This window comes from Nycticebus coucang, chromosome 5, assembly GCF_027406575.1.
Source record: "Nycticebus coucang isolate mNycCou1 chromosome 5, mNycCou1.pri, whole genome shotgun sequence".
Lineage (NCBI taxonomy): Eukaryota > Metazoa > Chordata > Mammalia > Primates > Lorisidae > Nycticebus > Nycticebus coucang.
In genome coordinates, this window is record NC_069784.1 from 41,439,437 (window position 1) to 41,459,185 (window position 19,749).

The 19,749-nt window shown below is 41.0% G+C and overlaps 1 protein-coding gene across 1 annotated transcript; it reads right to left on the minus strand.

Moving 5' to 3' along the window:
- Window positions 1–15,917: 15,917 nt before the first annotated feature.
- LOC128586282 (protein ecdysoneless homolog) lies at window positions 15,918–18,168 on the minus strand. The gene is made up of 2 exons (XM_053591982.1): window positions 17,476–18,168; window positions 15,918–16,257 (listed from the first exon to the last, which is right to left on the minus strand). The coding sequence occupies exons 1-2, from the start codon at window positions 17,813–17,815 to the stop codon at window positions 16,148–16,150; spliced, it is 450 nt and encodes a 149-aa protein (XP_053447957.1). The 5' UTR covers window positions 17,816–18,168; the 3' UTR covers window positions 15,918–16,147.
- Window positions 18,169–19,749: the final 1,581 nt, after the last annotated feature.

Sequence of the window (19,749 nt, forward strand, 5' to 3'; positions counted from 1 at the left end):
AGGCAGGAAGATCCCTAGAGCTCAGGAATTGGAACCAGTCTGAGCTAGAGCAAGATCTGTCTCTATTAAAAATAGAAAAATTAGCCATGTGTCATAGTGGGTGCCTTTAGTCCTAGCCAGTTGGGAGGCTAAGGCAGGAGGATTGCTTGAACCCAGGAGTCTGAGGTTGCTGTAAGCTAAGTTGATACCATAGCACTCTGGTGTATAAATAAATGCTGTCTAAATAAATAAATACATACATAAATATACTTTTTAAAATATTCATTAGAATGTTAGGATGACATTAATGAAGGTAGTAAGGCAGAGGTGGGAGCTAGTTGAGAAAGACGTGAGAAATTATTGGGATGTAGGAAAGTGAAGTTAAGTATAATCTACACTTTTGAGAAGTATGGATAGCCATATGAAAAGGTTAATTAGATGAGTTAATATGGGAGAAACTAGAGCGTTTTATAGGTATAAAGACAGGAGCCATCAAGGGAGGAATTTAAAGTACAAGAGAATATACCTATGGAACAAGGAAGGTCTGAGAGGAGAGGGATGAACAGGCAAGGAGAAGCTTAGAAAGAAGTTTGACTTTAAATGAGAAAATAATTTTATTTGAGGGGGTGGAGAAGAGATGAGAATGGATGTAGATAAGGAAGTGGGAAGTTAAAGGACGCCACAAGGCACCTTAGTTTCTGCCAAGAGAAAAGTTTCTTATTCTTCTTATAGCTGACGTATCTCACTATCCCTTGGATAGTTCCCCAGTCTGGCTGTGGGATGGAAGAAAATGACCCCAGCCTTCCTTTTTTTGAAGGTCTTGACAGGAAGCATGCAAATAAGTTGCATTCAGGGAGGCAGCAGGTGAAGCGTGGACCTGAGCCCACTCTGCCTCTTGCTTTCCCTGCAGCCTTGGGGTGGGCAGTGCTCTGAGCCTTCCTCTGCTGCAGTATTAATAATGAAATCAACTTGTAGGGCAGTTATGAAGATCAGAAAGAATGTATTTTCGACCAATTTCCAAACTTTACACATAGCTTTAATCTTCAAATTGCTGTAGTCTCACCCCATCTCTCTTCATTACAGAAAGTACTGTCTTTTTTCCAGGCTCCTATCTCATAGTATTTCTGAGAAAACTCAAGAAACACATGCTCCAAAGATCAGTACTGCTACTTACTTGTCATCAGAGTCCACCACAAGGATCCAAACTATTACTTTCTCCTTCTGCAGTAATACATGTTTGTCTCCAGATAGACCATTTTGCCTAAGTTGGACATTGACTGTATCTTCAATACCCTGCAGAAAATAGCTAAGGTCAAGAATAGTTTTGTTAAGACTTTGCTGAAGGTTTGTTAAGACTTTTCTTTGTGATAAGTACTCTTCCTCAAGAACTTGAAGACAAAATATCACTGCTTTTGAGGTCTCCCTGTGGTCAGCTTCTGGGCAATTTTCTATTTACTCCTGGAGCTGCCCTCATGTGGCAGGGACCAGCTGACTCAACTGCAGTGGGAATGCTTCAATATTCACATATTCCAAAATGATTGACAATGGCAATGTTCAGGGGAACCCTGCCCCATGCATAGAATCTGATCTTATCCTTTGGCTCAAAGACAGGAGAATAACAAAACCACCTCTCTTCCCCCAAGAACTGGTACAAAATAGCACCATCAATAGTCCTGTACAATTCCTCCTTCTCTTGAGATCAACAGAAGCACAAGCCATCACAAGCTGTTTCTGTCAAGCCATCTGAAGTGTTGGCTTCCTATCTCCAGTGAGAAATGTGTTGAACAATAGCCTACACATCTTCCAGGAATAAGCCATGATATCTGAAGAAAGATAGGATGAAGAAAGGACATCTGAATACTGGAAATAATGATGACCTTTCATGTTACCACAAGTTGGAGCTAATGTTTTCAGATATCTCTCTTCTGGAAAGAGTCTTTGTTCCATACCTGATAACCAAAAATCCACTGGTGTGGTCCTCCTTGAAGTGCCTGTGGGATAGATCTGTGCTTTTGTGTTCTCTGACCTCACCTTAGCAACTTCGTGCCTCTTTATATTATCCTTCTTTCCATTCTTCCAAAGTGCCAAGATCTTTTCAGTCTCAACATTTTGTACATGCTGATTCCTCTACTTGAAACATTCTTCTTCCCATTCCTTAACCCACTAACTTTTCTTCTTTCTTTTTTTTTTTTTTTTATTTTTTTTTTTTATTTTTTTTTTTTTTTGTAGAGACAGAGTCTCACTGTACCGCCCTCGGTAGAGTGCCGTGGCGTCACACGGCTCACAGCAACCTCTAACTCCTGGGCTTACGCGATTCTCTTGCCTCAGCCTCCCGAGCAGCTGGGACTACAGGCGCCCGCCACAACGCCCGGCTATTTTTTGGTTGCAGTTTGGCCGGGGCTGGGCTTGAACCCGCCACCCTCGGCATATGGGGCCGGCGCCCTACTCACTGAGCCACAGGCGCCGCCCCCTTCTTCTTTCTTTATGTCTTTTTTAAATGACCTTTTCTGAGAAGACTTTCTTGATCCTCTTTCCTCTTAAACCAGATCCTCCTATTACAACCTTAAATCACACCATTTCCTTTGTTTCCTTAAAAACATTTATAACAAGGGCCAGGCATGGTGGCTTATACCTGTAACCCTAGCATCTGGGAGGCCAAGGCAGGTAGATTGCTCGAGTACAGGAGTTTGAGACCAGCCTGAGCAAAAGCAGGACCCTGTTGCTAAAGAAATAGCTGGGCATTGTGGTGGGCACCTGTAGTCCCAGCTACTCAGGAGGCTGAGGCAATAGGATCACTTGAGCCCCAGAATTTGAGGTTACTGTGAGCTATAATGCCATGGCACTCTACCAAGGTCAACAAATTGAGACTTTTCCTCAAAAAAAAAATTGTAATTATATATATATATATATATACACAAACATATATGTATATACTTTTGGAATTATTTATTCAATTGGTCTCTCCCTTTCTAGAGTTATTTCCAAAAAGACATAGATCATGTCTCTTTTGTTCACTTCTATACCCCCATTGCCAGGCACGTATTAAACAATCAGTAATTTTTCTTCAATGAATGAATGGATAAATGAATAGATAGGTAGTCTGCCATAAGCTTCTATCTCTAAGGAGACAGAAAATTAATTGAAATATTTTTCATCTTGCAGTTTCTACTCTGGATAAACTCTTTTGTTGCCTAATACTCACTTTCCCTTTTATCCTTGCTAGCAAAGTCTTTTCTCAGAGGTGTATCAGATGGGTAGAACCCATTGGTTCTACAAGATGAAAAATTACCCAGATATTGTGACAGGTGCCTGTAGTCCCAGCTACGGACCACAGTAGCCCCAGTATCCTTCCTTGAGACTGTCTTATGCTAGGCTTGTGCTCCAGCTCTGGCCTGTGGGAGGTAAAGAGATGTTTATCCTAGTGAAAGAGGCAAAGGAGATCTGCCGAAGTCTTCTAGAATAGGTTTCTTCAGAAAAGTTAATGTTTCTGCCTCTAGGCATCAATAGGTTTGGATATGATGACAGGAATTGCAGAGATGAAGCCAAAACATCCAGCTGAACAAGGTGAACATTTCTTTCAGGGAAATAGGGCAGGAGCCAGAGATGGCTGGCAGGCCTGGAACCGCTTCTGCTCTGCATTGCTCGTTACCTTAGGTAATAATTCTTGTATGGTTTAAGTCAGTGAACTTTCTAAATACACTTTACATGGCATTCCAGCACAGACACCCACACATGTAATGTACAAAGAAAACAAAAATTTCACAAAGCTACACCACTCCTATGTGCAAGATACGCTGATGTTTCTCCTTTTTCTTCCATTCTACTATTGAATTTTTTAAAAAATATATGTTTATTCAAGGCACTCTAAAATGATTTTGCTCCCTGCAAAGTGCTGTGACCTATAGTCTAAAACATTTTGGGGATTTCTGCAGATTCTGGAGCCAGAATACCTGAGTTGGTATCCCAACTCTGCCAATTACTAGTTTTGTTACATCAGACAAGTTTCTTAACCTATGGTTCAGTTTTCTTATATTTAATGGGGTTAATAATAATACCTCTCTTCCAGGGTTCTTTTAAGGATTTAGTTAGCTCATATATATAAAGCACTTAGAACGGGAAGCTGTTGAGAAGTCTGACCAGAAGACTGACATTATCCTACAAAGATGAGCAAGGCATGGTCCTCGTTGTCACAGAGTTTACATTCTTGTGAGAAAGATATAATACAGAGGTACTAGGATTAAGATAAACACAGATTAGTCTAGGATCATGAAGGGGAAATGTGCATTACAGTCTGAGAAATCAAATCTAATCTCCAAGAGGTAGGGCTGGGAGATAAAATGAATTGTGAAAATTCTACCTACTAATTTTTAAACAAGTAGACTAATTTTTGGAGCAGTTTTAAGACTACAGAAAAATTGAGCAGAAAATGCAGAGAGTTTCCATATTTTCTCTAGCCCTAGCCCATACATAGTTTTCCCTATTAATAACATCTTGTATTAGTGTAGTACATTTTTTACAATCGATGGACCAATATTTTACATTAGAATTAACTAAAGTCCATAGTTTACATGAGGGTACATTCTTTGTCTTGTACATTTTATGAATTTGACCAATGCATACTCGTCTTTTCAGTATTATATACAATAGTTTCACTTCTCTAAAATTTCTCTGTTTCTCCTAGTAATCCCTTCCTCCCTCTGTCTCACCTCCCAACCTCTGATCTTTTTACCGTCTCCATAGCCTTTCCTATTATAGAATTTCACATAATTATATCTGTACAGTATATAACCCTTTCAGATTAGCTTCTTTTATTTAGAATTATCTATTTGCCTTTAGAAAAACTCTCTGAATACAGAATATATTCATTTAAAAAAGAACAAATATTAAGAATTTTAAAGTGGGCCAGAAGTGGTATGGCTCATGCTTGTAATCCTGGCATTCTGGGAGCCAAGACAGGTGGATTGCTTGAGTTTAGGAGTTCAAGACCAACCTGAACAAGAGTGAGACCCCATCTCCACAAAAAAAATAAGAAAAATTAGCCAGATCTTGTGACAGGTCCCAGTAGTCCCAGCTACTAGGGAAGATGAGGCATGAGGAGCACCTGAACCCAAGAATTTGAAATTGCTGTGAGCTATGATGATGCCATAGCATTCAACTCCAGGGCTACAGAGTGAGACTCTGCTTCAAATAATAATAATTTAAAAGTGTATTTTCAGCATTATTGATGTCTTAGAGCAGCCAACCAATAGGTACTACGAATTTTCTTAACAAGTATCTGCTTAATAAATATTTACTGAACAAATGAATGAATGAATCCCCTGGACTACGATTATAACATTAGCAGATGGACAATATATATTTGTTGAACTGAACTATAGTCCTGACATCCTGATCACATTTAGGAGGTTCCCAGTTCTCCTTGATAATTCACCTAAGAGGAACAAATAGCTCTCATGGCTTGATCGCTTTATATGTTTCAGGCTATATGCTAAATATTTTACAAACATTATTTCAAATCAGCATTATCAATAATCTTGTGCTTATTTGTGCTTTAAGGAAAAATAGGTTCAGCAATGTTAAGAAACTGGCCCAAGGTCACACAGCAGGTATAAGTGAACTTCTAATTCACATGCAGATGGAAATCTTATATCCAGGAACTCCCTGATGAGTCCACTAATATTTGCCCTGGAGTTTTCCATGGAGCTGACAAGGGGCCTAGTCAAAGCCTTCCATGATGTCCTCAAACAGATATCCCATGTAACCACATTCTGGTCAGTCTGTTTCCAAATGCTCCACTCATTTCTAATTTCTACACTGTGGAACTCCCCAAAGTGGTGAATTTTTGTTGTTGTTTTGTGTTTATTTTTCCTATATGGGCCAGAGATTCATCATAATAAGCATCACAGCTGCTGTAAGTCCTCAGAAAGATGAAAATGATCCCTGAGAGATAAGGCAGACAAATAGGAAATAAGCACATCATTCACCAATGTAGGAGAAAAGAAGGGGCCAGAAAATCGTGTAATTCATAAGATTCTTAGATATTTTTACCTACAATTAGAAATTTAAAATGCCCAATTTTCTCCAACATGTCAAACTTCTGACAAAGAAGATTTATGTATTGAACAAACAAAATCTTTTTAAGCACATCTTTCGTAACTCAAACATATCCACCTGCTAAATGCTATAAGCAGAGAGTATAACCAAAATAGCATCCTGAGAACAAATTACTTCCCCTGAAGGAACACAATTTATCAAAAGTATGTGTTGGAGGTGGATAGGTTGATTTTTCAGTGGAGGGCCTGACTCAATCCATGGGAAAGCATGCAGACATACCATCCCTGGGGACTCATCAAGAACAGTAAGATGAAAGGAGCCCAGAGGCTCTCCAGACAGGGCAAAGTCTTTGCAACTATGCCAGTGCACAGACTCAGCAGGTGCGTGGGCAGAAGCCCTTCAGCAGGGCTAAATCCTTTGAACTCCTGATAGGCAGTTTAGATTAGGAAACCTGGCTGGCTTGCCCTAAGAGTATGAAACTGGTTTTCCCTTTCCCTTTTCTAAATCTATTATCTGCGGGCCATTTGTTAATGACCCCCTACTCTATGTTCCCATTTACCCAGCCTTTCTTTCTTTTTGAGTATTTGGGATTCTTTTAACCCTATCTTTTTTTTCTTTTCTTTTCTTTTCTTTTTTTTTTTTTTTGAGACAGTCTCAAGCTGCTGGCCTGGGTAGAGTGCCATTATATCACAGCTCACAGCAACCTCAAACTCTTGGGCTTAAGCTATTCTCTTGCCTCAGCCTCCCAAGTAGCTAGGACTATAGGTGCCTGCCACAATGCCCAGCTATTAACCCTATCTTTTGACATCTTTGTATTTTGCATATAAGCTTTGTGTTAAAACTCAATAAAAGGCTTCTGGAAAAGCCAGAGATTCGCTGCATTGACTCAATCTGCCACCATGGCGTGAGAGTCAATGTATGTCTCTCCAGGCTCTGAGACTTTACATTAAGTTCATATAAGGTCTTGTGATTTTTCCTTCAGTGTAATCTCCCCTGTCTACTCCCAACCCAGGTTGGGATCTGTAGCAAACCCGGATAAGTATGGATCCAGTATTTATTTCTTTATTGTCTCTCTGCTTACTTGTACAACATCCCAGAATTGCATTTTTTTTTTTCATACAGTCAAGGGAAATTTAAAAACTAATTCAGTTCCATGATTATAATAACTGAGATTTCAGAATCAATGTTATGTATGAGATTCTGGATAGAAAAATAAAGCTTGAGTGTGAGTTCCAAGTTTATTCTATATGAGCCATAATTAATAAACTCAACACTTCTTATAGTAACAAGACTTCCTAATCCTGTACCTTTTCTTTTAATAAAGTGTATCCTTTGTTACCTTCCATAACACTTTTAATAATCGGTCCTTCAACATAAATTTTAATTGATTAACTTGAATAAAAAGTCTCTTCTTATGCCAATTGCAATGAAATATCTTTATTGTGTGCTTGTGTCTCATTAACCACCATGATGTGGCCACTTATTAACAGAAAGAATCTGGATCTGTGGAATGTCAAGTTAGAAGGAACTGTATTAGAAGCATTCAAATGCTCCAGGTTTTTCTTGCTGAGTGCTGAAAACTCTGCTAGGCAGGGTTTCAACAATGGGGAAATCACTGACTGCAGAAAACTTAGAGCTTAAAGTCCTTGGTCCTCCTGACTGGGGTATGAAACCCCCTCAACACACAGCCAGTTAGTGGCTTTCAGGACCAGAATCCAGGAGATGCCTCTGTCTAAGACCCTGTATTCATCCCAAGAAAGTGATCTGATGGATATCTGTCTTCTACTTTTTTCCCTTTTTTTCATTTGATTGGCAGAGACAGACAATAGAAAACACTCCTAGAATGCATAGATCAGGAAATACTTATTAACTGACAGATTGTTCAGGTCACCCTAGTACAAAGTCCAAGAAGGAATGACAAAAGACCCTCACAATTTCTATCTCTCTCCTTGACTCTGCCTCACCCAGGAAGGAGCTGTGTTGAACAACTGTTAGACAGAGGGATATCCACTAAGTGGCCACAGGATGTAAAGGAGCCAAGGAAATGAGGATCATGGGAGAAAGATAGAAGGCTACGGTGGCAGAAGCCTGGAGGGAAAAGAGGCAGGTGGTGGCGTAAAGAGGCTAGAGGCAAGATTGCCCACGCTCTCACAACTGTTTCACCCACTGGAATCTCAGAAACTACTTCCTTTTCCTTCCCTTTTGCTCCTGCAAAGAATATCGCTCCCTGGGTGGTGCCTGTGGCTCAGTGGGTAGGGTGCTGGCCCCATATACCAAGGGTGATGGGTTCGAACCCAGACCCTGCCAAACTGCAACAAAAAAATAGCCAGGTGTTGTGGCAGGTGCCTGTAGTCCTAGCTATTCGAGAGGCTGAGGCAAGAAACTTGCCTAAGCCAAGAGCTGGAGGTTGCTATGAGCTGTGACGCTACGGCACTCTACCAAGGGCAACAAAGTAAGACTGTCTCAAAAAAAGAAATATATCGTTCCAACTTATGTTTCACGTCTTAATTAAAGAGATGGAGGCATACAGCATGTGTGCGTATGTATGGGTGCCCACATGTCTATTTACTTTCTGTACCAAATGAGCACCTGTCCAAAACTGAACTCTATGAAATAGAGCACTCAAACTTGGCACTCTCAGAGAGCTTGCAAGAAATTGCATACTGACTAGGGAATGAGGGCTAGCTCAGTTCCAGTAGATGCCTGTATAAGAGCCAAATACCCATAGCCCACTCAGTCATTTCTTCACCTGTCTGTTGGCTAAAGGCTTTCATGCAGCTCAGCTGTCATTTCTTGAGTGTCATGTTGCTGAATGCAGGGAATTGAACCACATAAACCTGAACTCAAGTCCAAGGAAATACCATTTCAGCCCTCCAGGGAGTTTTCACAACAAACATAACTTGCAAGGTTCTTCCAAAGACAAAGGGAGATTTTAGATGTAAGAATGCTTTAAATAATGGAATATTTGAGCTGATATTGCCATATATTCCAATGGTATATATAGCAGAGCTCACTAGTGCCCTTGCGATTGAGAGGAAGAGCAAGGGGAATATAGTAGTAATCTGCTTCCGATGGAAAGTCTAAAGGGTGTGAGGTCTAGGCAGCAATCAAGTTGTAAATATGTGAGAAACCACGAGCATCAAGTTCCCAGGGTGAATGGGGCTATCTGATTAAAAACAGCTATGTTTTGTTCCTTTCTCTCCCTCTCTCTCTGTCTCCCTCTGCTCCTCTCCCTGCCCCCTACAAAGGAAACCAAATGCAAATTTGTGCTTATTCTATAGGCTCAGATGCCAGACCCCTTCTTATCAGGAAACTGAAGTTCTCAGTTGGCTTAGCAACCGGAGGCCTGGTTTCAGGAGGCCAGGACAGGAGGTGGAGCAAAGATTGTTTATCAGCTTGTTCTGGGGGAGAAGGTGGAACCATCACCCACAGCACTAACCAGAGGAAACCGCCTGTTCCCCAAGGTTGTTGTGGGACTTCCTGCCAGAGCACTTGATAGAACAGTTCACAGCAGAAATGGACCCTCACCACCAAGTCTTTCTTTCCGTAGACAGAGATGGGAGGATGGGAGGGTTTATGAATGACCAAGCAACTGCCTCCCAGTTCAGATCTAAGCTCTAGGCTCTTTGGGTGATGCTTTGGGCAGAAAAGCACTAGGTTTTGAGTCAGGAATTCCTAAATTTTATTGTATTATTATTATTATTTTTTTCGATAGAGTCTCACTTTGTCACCCTTGGTGGAGTGCCATGGTTGCTCACAGCAACCTCAAACTTGGGCTCAAGTCATTCTCTTGTCTCAGCCTCTCAAGTCACCTGAGATTACAGGCAGCTACCATGTCACCTGGCTAGTTTTAGAGATGAGGTCTACTTTTGCTCAGGCTGATCTTGAACTCTTAAGCTCAGGCAATCCACCCATCGGGGCCTCCCAGAGTGCCAGGATTCCAGGCATGAGCCACCACACCTGGCCATTCTTGCATTTTAATCCTGGCTCTGCCATTTGACTCCTTCCTTAGAATGGGAGAGGCTATAATGCCCATTTGTCATAAGGGTTAAATGACTTTCTCTGCCATACATTTAATTTTCTCCCTTCCTTCCTAGTTCTCAGAATCCCTGTAGCTTTCTTCTTGCACTGCCAATCAATACTTAAATTTCTGCTTACTTTATTTTTCAGAACAATTTACTTTTCCCTGTTCTATTTTTTGCTCTCAAGACTAGATCCTAGGACCTAACTTTTCGTAATTAAAATGTTTTGTTAGCCAAAAAAAGAAAGAAGAAAAAATTCTACATGGCGGCACCCGTAGCTCAGTCGGTAGGGTGCCGGCCACATACACTGAGGCTGGAGGGTTCAAACCCAGCCTGGTCCTGCTAAACAACATGACAACTGCAACAAAAAAATAGCCGGGTACTGTGGTGGGCGCCTGTAGTCCAGCCTTAGGAGGCTGAGGCAAGAGAATAACTTAAGCCCAAGAACTTGAGGTTGCTGTGAGCTGTATTGCCACAGCACTCTACTCAGGGCCACAGCTTGAGACTCTGTCTCAAAAAAAGAAAAAAAAAATTCTACATAGACTTCAGGGGTCCTCTGGGCACTGTTCTCATCACAGGCTATTTTAAAATAATCTGAAATAGTGCTCTTCTCCATGTCCCTCCCATGTCTTTTAATTAGCTTATTTATGACATATTCCATAATTACAGTGTCATTGTGCCAACATCTTATCAAAACATGTTTATTATATACACTGCCAAATATGTAGGGGAGGTATTTTATAACAAAATCACAAAATGCAATCAACAATAGAAATTGTTCATCACCAACCCAACATTCTTCTCACCACACGCTCCTTGTTCCCTGCTGATAGAACTCCTATTTGTCAGTTACCAGTTGAAAGTCATTGACTTTAAGGAGGAGATATCCCTGCCCTAGACAAAAGAATGAATTGTAATTTTCCTACAGCAAACTTAATAATGTCATTCTCCTAAATTTGGTTATATGACCCAGTGTGAGATATGAGGGGAAGTTTACTGGATGTAGCTTCCAGGAAAGTTTTTTTTTTTTTTTTTTCTAGGTGAAAAGGGACAAACTCAACAGGTAGGGCCCCTTTTGTCCCTCTGCCATTTTTTTTTTTCCTTTTCAGGAACACTGGTATTATGCCAGGAAGTACAGCAGCAATTTTGGGACTATGAACCACAGGAAAAGGGATAAAGAAACAATTTGTTAAAGTGTGGTTTAACAGAAACATAGCAAGAGCCTGGGATACTGGTGACAACTTGAGTAGCTGACCAGCCTTGGTCTAACCAGTTATATGAAACAGGCAAGCTTCCATTTGTTTATGCCATAATCGTTGGGTTTCTTGTTATATAAAAATTCAGTCCTAACTGATACATAGTTCTTGCTCTCAAAATATGGTTAAAGGCTTAGTATATTAATCTTGGCATCACTTTTTTTTGTTTGTTTTAATTATCACAAGGTCTTGCTCTTAACCCCAGATACGGTGCAGTGGTGTCTTCATAGCTCACAGCAACCTCCAACTCCTGGGCTCATGTGACCTTCCTGCCTTCCACCACATTTGGCTAATTTTTCTATTTTTGTAGAGATCAGGTTTTGCTGTTGCTCAGGCTGGTCTTAAACTCCAGGCCTCGAGCAATCCTCCTGCTTCAGCCTCCAGAGTGCTAGGATTATAGGCATTAGCCACTGTGCCTGGCATTGGCATCACTCTTGATTTCAAATTCAGTGCATGAGCAAATCCTGTCTGCACTAGGTATGTCCCAGTTTGCAACCATTTCTCACTACCCCTGCTGCCATTAACCCAGCCTAAGCCACCACCATTTCTTGCTTATAACATTGCAGTATTCTTTTAACTGGGCCACCTATGTCTACTCTTTCCTCCCTTCAGTCAATGCTCAACGTGGCAGCAATAATGATTCCATTAAGATATAAATTAAGTAGTATCACCTCTCTCATAAAAACCCTCCAACAGTGGCCATGTTGGACGCCAACATCCTTAGAATGACCTACAGGATGCCTGCATGATAGCAGGGCTCACCTCGTTTGTTTTCACCATACAGGACCTGCATGTTGCCTAAGGTCTGGCGACAGCAATTGTTTCATATGTCTTATGTAGTTTTCTAACTTATAGTGTGAGAGTCACTCAGTCGTGACTGGAGGTGGCCACAACACTTAAAAAATGTGTGAAGCGATTCAGCTCACGAGATAGTAAGTAGAATATGGAGATGAGTTAGAGTACACTGGCATGTGATGGAGGAACTGAAACTCAGGGAGGCAAATCATTTGCTCAAGACAAAGCCGTTATTATGAGTAGATCCCAGGTGCTTTGCAGCCCAGGGCTGTCCTTCCTCACCGGAGCCATACCCTCCCTTCCTCAGCTTAGCTGCTCTGAGCACTCCTTCCCCCTCCATTGCCTTCTCCTCTTCAGTTTCTGCCTTCTGGCATTTGGGATGCCAATTTCTTTAGCCAGGTTCCCAGCAAGTCCTCTTTATCCCTTCATTCAGCCTAGCTAGAAACAGTCTTTCAGCGCTAAGTGTATCAGAACATTCAGAAAGATGAGATCTACTTGCTCCCTCCTGAACCAGGAGGACAAGCTTTCTCATTGTTATTACTTTGCCATCTGCTTCAAATTTGCCCAAAGCTCCCCTTACCAACACGCCATGTGCACTGTAAGGCCATCTCTGAAGCATGCTGTGAACAGCAACTTAAGCAAATAGAATTCTTCAAAACATAACTTGAGTTAACTTGTTGTAGGAACTGACTGCCCCCTACAAGGCTGGAGTTAGCAGACAGCCTCCTGCTGCCTAACATTTCCCTGTCTGCTCAGATGCAGGTATCTCTTTGCCCACAGACCTGCCTTCACCAGGGTAGCCCTTAGCTGGTGACTGATGAGATGGGAGTATAAAGGCCAGGCCTTCTAGTCTAGAGGGAGATAACTGATGGATATCACTTGTTCTTAAGCTTCTGGTCAAGTTGGCTGAAGCTCCATCAGGACTGCATCAAAACTCAGCTTCTCCCTCTGCCCAATCCTGTTCCCTCCTTTCCTTTCACAAGCAATAATTCCTGACAAACAACTTGTGCCCACATCCCAGTTGCACAGCTGCTTTTGGAGAACCCATCCCGTGGCGTAGGAAATGACAGCTGGGCTTTGGCAGCTTCAGGCCAGTCCAGTCTCCCTGCAGCCAGGGAAAGGTTAGACAAGGGACAATGACTCCACAGAAGAGTCACCCTGACACTTCCCTTCCATATCAATAGGACAGAAAATTGAAATGAATGTACTCAGGTAATATTTATTGAGTATATGCTCTGAGCCAGATACTACATTAAATACTTCACACACATTATTCCGTTTAATACCCTAACACAAACCTATGGGGGGGGGGGGGAATATGCTTGTTCTTTGCATTTTGGAAAGACCCTCAGTCTTGTGAAGAGTTGGGGCAGGCCGGTGGCAGATGATGAGCGATGATTTCAGATCCACTCCAGAGTCCTGATCTCTCTTCTACAGCACGAGTCCCTGTGGGTGGCTTTGTTCTTATTGCTGGCTGCTGCTTACATCCTCTTTTTTCCGCCTTCCTCCCTACACTCTCAAATCTGCAGATCTGGCAGCCCCTTTTCAGGCCCCACTAGCAAATCAGAGACACTTTCAGTGCCCAACCCCCACCCTCAAAAATAGGAAGAGGAGAGTTACTCAGCCCACATCCTGCCTTGGAACAAAGTTCCCACCAGTGGTTCAACCTGACATTTATGCAACATCTTTTAGTTCACAGCCACCCAAGCAACCACCTAATCTAGGCTCCCAAGCGGTCACTCATTCATTTATCAACAGTGGACTACCATAGATGGACCTGCCCTACTACTCAGAGGCCAGCTGGAAGTGCACAGATAAATGACTCATTCATTTATTCTTTTTTTTTTTTTTTTTTTGTAGAGACAGGGTCTCACTTTACTGCCTTCAGTAGAGTGCCATGATATCACAGGACTCACAGCAACTTCTAGCTCTTGGGCTTCCACGATTCTCCTGCCTCAGCCTCCAGAGCAGCTGGGATTACAGGCGCCTGCCACAACGCCCGGCTATTTTTTAGTTGCATTTATTCTCATACTCCTTCATTGAACAGTGACTTACTGAAGTCTTATTTTGTTTGAAGCACAGGTCCATAAGATGTGGTAGGGAGCAAGAAACGGTCATGAGTTCGTGTTCCCCACAGGGGAAGGGATAAGGGCTATGGCCTTTTATTAAATAACTTTGTAGCAGTCCAGACTGCACACTGAAAGTTCAGGAGGTAGGAGAGATTTTCAGTTTAGGTTTGACAGCAACTTCTCATGCATGAGAGGTTCTCAGAGAAGGAGGATGTTGGGGTGCCTCCTGCAGTGTGTTTTCTTCCTCCACCATTCTTCTCTGGGCCAGGGTCTTTCTACTGGGGCTCTCTGGGTGCCCCACAGGCCCACTGCTCTTGCCAGGGAGAAAACGCCTCTGTCTGAACCTGCCCCACCTTCGGATACTTGGTCTTTTTAAACCTGGGTCTAGTGTCCCGCCTTGAGGATGGGCCTCTCTCAGTAAGCATCCCACAAGGCTCGCACTGAGGTGGGCTCAAAGAGCTGGCTCTCCTCCAGCCTTGAGCACATTAGCAAAAAAGTTCCTGTTACCCCAAGTGTAGGCTTGAACTCAGCCCCAGAAAGCAAGGCAAGGTGGTGCCAAGCCTCAGAAATGCAAGCATGTCAAGGCAAATAAGAAAAATCCACTTTGCCACATTTAAAACAGAATATTTCTACTCTTTTTTTTTTTTTAATTTAATCTTTGATCTTCTCTGGTGTTCTTCCTCTACTTCCTCTTTTTCGGTCCATACTTATTTCCACAGTGAGCAAGGTCAAGTTATCATCCCTTTCTCTCTACCCATCCTCTCAGCGTTTCTGAGATTACCCCACAAACCAAGAAGACAGGAGCTGGGGGAGGCGGTCCATTCTCAGGACACCAGCTCAGCGCCAACCAGGTGGTGAGGCTCCTGCCAATCACCACCAGAGGGCGCTATGCCCCCCATGTCTCCTGCTGTGGAGAATCTCTGGATTCCAGGCTGCAGGTGGTTCTGAAGAACAGTGGGACCCAGGATTGTATCTGGATGGTGACGGTATCACCCTTTCCTCGTTGGCTAATAAAATCCTTTTTTTTTTTTTTTACATACACATATGTTTGTTTGTTTTTTGCCCTAACAAAATTTAAAAGGCTTAAATTTTAATAACAATAACAATGTTTAAAATAAGGACTAGAAACAAAAACCTCATAAAGAACGAACATAAATACATACAGAAAAGGAATCAGACAACTGCTACATCGAAATATTAAGCAATAATAATGATAATAATGCAAAGAAAGTAACATTCACATTGTCAAATAAGAGTATGTCTATTATAGAATGCTCTGACTCTGAGGTTCAGTATGGAGTCATCAGTTAACTTCTTCTCATTATTTTTTTTAAGTCTCAAAAAATAGACAACTAATACTTATAAATAAAAGTAACAGATAATTTCAAAAAATAGATCATGCCAAGTCTTATAGACAATAGAAAAAGAAGAAATGCTTCAAAATCATTCTACTTGATCTGGGGACATCTGATATTAAAATTGAAGAAAATATATTATTATAAAGAGGAAATTATAAACATATGTCATTTATAAATGAGAATGCAGTATCTTAAACAACATATTAACAAGTTGAATTAAAAATTAATGTTTAAATAATGTACTTTGGTCAAAATTAAATCCAATTTATGTGAGAATTAGTCACTATTCGATTCACAGGAATCAATCCCTCAGTCATTTCTGATTGAAGTTACTAGAAATTTTACTTTTTTATTTCTAGTTAGTCTAGCCAAAGGTTTATCTGTTTTGTTTATTTTTTCAAAAAACCAACTCCTTGTTTTATTAATTTTCTGAATGATTCTTTTGTTTTCAATTTCATTAATCTCTGATTTAATTTTGGATATTTCTTTTCTTCTGCTGGATTTAGGCTTAGATTGTTCTTCTTTTTCTAATTCCATCAGATGGCTTGTGAGTTTATTGATGTGCTCTCTTTCTGTTTTTTGAATGTAGGCTTCTAAAGAGATAAATTATCCTCTCAGGATTGCTTTTGCTTTATCCCATAGGTTTTGGTAACTTGTGTCTTCATTGTTGTTATATTCAAGGAAGTTAACTTCAACACCCCTCTCTCAGAGCTGGAGAGATCCTCTAAATAGAGATTAAACAAAGATGTTAGAGATTTAAATGAGACCCTAGAATAACTGTGCTCCATAGATGCATACAGAACACTCCATCCCAAAGATAAAGAATATACATTCTTCTCATCGTCCCATGAAACTTTTTCCAAAATTGATCATATTCCAGGACACAAAACAAACCTCAACAGAATCAAAAGAATTGAAATTCTACTTTGCATCCTCTCAGACTACAAGTCACTAAAAGTGGAACTCAACTCCAACAAAAATGCTCAACCTCACACAAAGGCATGGAAGTTAAACAACATTATGCTGAATGACAGTTGGGTGCGGGAAGAAATAAAAAAGGAAATTATTAACTTCCTTGAATAAAATCCATTCTTCATTGTTATTTTCTCCCTGGGGCATAAATAGACTCTGAATTTATCCTCTAGCAAATCCCTAAAGCATACTTCTGACTTAACCTTTGGTAAGTATATTTATCCCACATTTAGGGGTTAAGGTCCTTCCTGGGAGTTGAAAGAGAGCTAGATCTCACCTTTTCAGGTCCTTGCAAATCAAGGTTCCTCGAGGCCGGCATTTAAATCTGGCCTTATATCCTAAGCAATGGATATCCTTGCACTCCCGCCCACCTGGCCAATTTCAGTTCCCATCACACCCCTAAACTCTCATTAACTTGTTCTCCATGTCTGCTACAGGGCTACAGGTTCCCACTCTGGGACTTTACTGAAGTTTGGCTTCAGTCTGTGTTTCTATCTCCTTCTCCTGGCAATGCCCCCCAGTGGTTCTCAACCTGTAGGTCTCGACCCCTTTGGGGGTTGAATGACCCTTTCACAGGGGTTGCCTAAGACCATCCTGCATATCAGATATTTACATTACGATTCATAACAGAGCAAAATTACAGTTATGAAGTAGCAGCGAAAATAATTGTATGGTTCTGGGTTACCACAACATGAGGAACTGTATTAAAGGGTCCCAGCATTAGGAAGGTTGAGAACCACTGGCCCTAGACCGTCTTTCTAACCCTGTCTTGAAACTTGCTTTGCAGAGGAAGCCAGCCTGATTCCTACTAGGGCAGCATGGTCTTTCCCTTCACTGCAGCCCTTTAGCCTGTCTGTACCTTGTGGCATGTGCTCTTTTTTTTTTTTTTTTTTTAAGAGAATCAGATAAATATTTATTTCAAAAGAAAAAAGACAAGCTGGATGTGCTGGTTAACCTTTTGCTGGCTTACTTGTGGGACTGGGATCAGTGTTGTCAGGCAGTTGCACTCCCATGCTTTGTAGAAGGTTGGAAGCAGGTCCTGCCAGTCCAACTTGGGAGCTATAGGATTCCAATATATTCGAAACCAAGTTCAGGTCTACGTCTACTGGTGCCATAACAGATTCTCCTGCAACAGAATCTTCCTCATCTGAACTGTTACTCATAGTCTGGGATACAGGTTCCACTTGTTTCTGAGTGATGAAACTTTTGCCAATGCTGGTGTGTGCCAGTTCCTGGTCCATCTGGGCCATATATGACTTCAGATTATTAAGAGTTCCTTTCAGAGAAGCCTCTTCATGAGAGTCCTGCATTTGGAGGTCCAAGTCATCACCGCTGTCTAAATATTCAAAATCTTCCTCATCCAGATCACAGAGTCTGACTCATGAGGCCTTGGCCCTAAAATCTTATCAAAATAATTCAGGAAAGAATCTGCATCAAAAGTGATTGGAGCCTCAGAAGGTTCTCTTGGCAGCTCTGCTCCCTTGTGGGTTGAGACTTTGGATATGAAAGCTTTCATCCTCTCTGAAACTTGAGTTAAGTCATAATTCTGCTCCTTCTCTTCCTTGGAAACAGGCTCTGATTTTTTGCCAGCATCTTCTTGTAGTAGCTGGTCCAGCTGATCTGGTGAGAGATCTAACCATTGGTCATCATCCTCTGGGAGAAGATTAGCTTCTTTCTTTCTTCCTTCCTTTCCTTCCTTCCTTTCCTTCCTTCCTTTCCTTCCTTTCTTCCTTTCCTTCCTTCCTTCCTTCCTTCCTTCCTTCCTTCCTTCCTTCCTTCCTTCCTTCCTTCCTTCCTTCCTTCCTTCCTTCCTTCCTTCCTTTCTTTCTTAACTCTGCTCCTGCAGCCTACATCTTACATATCTCACAGCTGTGTCCTCTTTCCTGGGCTAGATGCAGAAGCCATAAATCAGGGTGTCCCACCTTTTGGTTTCTCTGAGCCACATGGAAAAAGAATTATCTTGGGCTACACATTAAATAAACAAACATTAATGAAACCTGATGAGCAAAAAAAAAAAAAATTCTGTGCATACTTTTCATATCTGCCACCACAGATGAGCCAAAAAGTCCTCACATAATAATCCTAGTTATGCAGCAACCTATTCAGAGAGTGTTTTAAAATTGTCAAGCAGGTCCCAAGTTTCAATAAGTAATACAGAAAATGTACATATCTCAGTAATAAAATGTCCTTTTTGACATTTTTATTATTAAAGTGGAAGAAAAGTGAGCAACGTAAAACTAGTGGGATATGTGACATTGTATTTGAGAAACTAATGCATCAATATCTGGTTTGACGGAAGTAGTTACAATTCCCAGTGAGTTCCCAAGGTGCTCATTAGAATAGTAAATAATTTTACTCTTCATGTGCTTCATTCTTGAAAATAGTTGCTTGCAAATGTAGGCTCTGCCGAAAGCAATGACATAAATAAAGCATTTTTGTGAAGCAAGGGATATTTGTCTTTGGGAAGAGAAGATCTATAAAAGCCCAGTAAAGAAACATGATCAAATTTTTCTTTACATTGAATGTCAGGTTGAAGCTCTATGCGCTCCACTTGAAAATTCTCAGGTAACTTACTTTTATGTCTGTTAAAGATTTTCCTAGGAAAAAAATAAAATAAAATGAAAATAAAAATTTTCCCAGAAATCTGAAAATCCATTTTCACATTCTGGTATCAAACCATAAAGCAAGGCTGTTATTGCAGTTCAATTCATAATAGCCAAGTCATGGAAGCAACCTAACAACAAACTGTGGTATATGTACACTATGGAATATTATGCAGCCATTAAAAAGATGGGGACTTTACATCTCTTATATTTACCTGAATGGAATTGAAATACATTCTTCTTAGTAAAGTATCACAAGAATGGAAAGATAAAAATATCCAATGTATTCCATACTAGTATGAAATCAATATATAAACAATTACATGTTTCTAAGAACAATAAAATACTATTATAGTCCAGCTCAGGGGTAGAGGGAAGCAGGAGGTTGGGGCAGGGAGGACGCATGGCAGAGGGAGGGAGGGCATGAGGCAGGATCTCACCTAATGTGCACATTGTGAGGGTGTATAACATACCCTCTGGGTGAGAGGGTCTTCTACAAATGGAACTTTGTCCTGGAAGTGAGAACAATGTAACCTAAATATTGTACCCTCATATTAATTTGAATAAATTAAAAAAAATACTACTATATAATTCTATTAATTAAAAAAAATCAAGGCTGCCTATTTTTTGCTGTTCACAGG

What these genes read in the sequence shown, in the direction of transcription:
- LOC128586282 (XM_053591982.1), bottom strand. Translation starts at nt 17,815, where the DNA reads ATGCAGGACTCTCATGAAGAGGCTTCTCTGAAAGGAACTCTTAATAAT. An exon ending in CACTGATCCCAGTCCCACAA is followed by an intron (nt 16,258 to 17,475) that starts GTAAGCCAGCAA and finishes ATCTCTATTTAG; the next exon opens with AGGATCTCTCCAGCTCTGAG.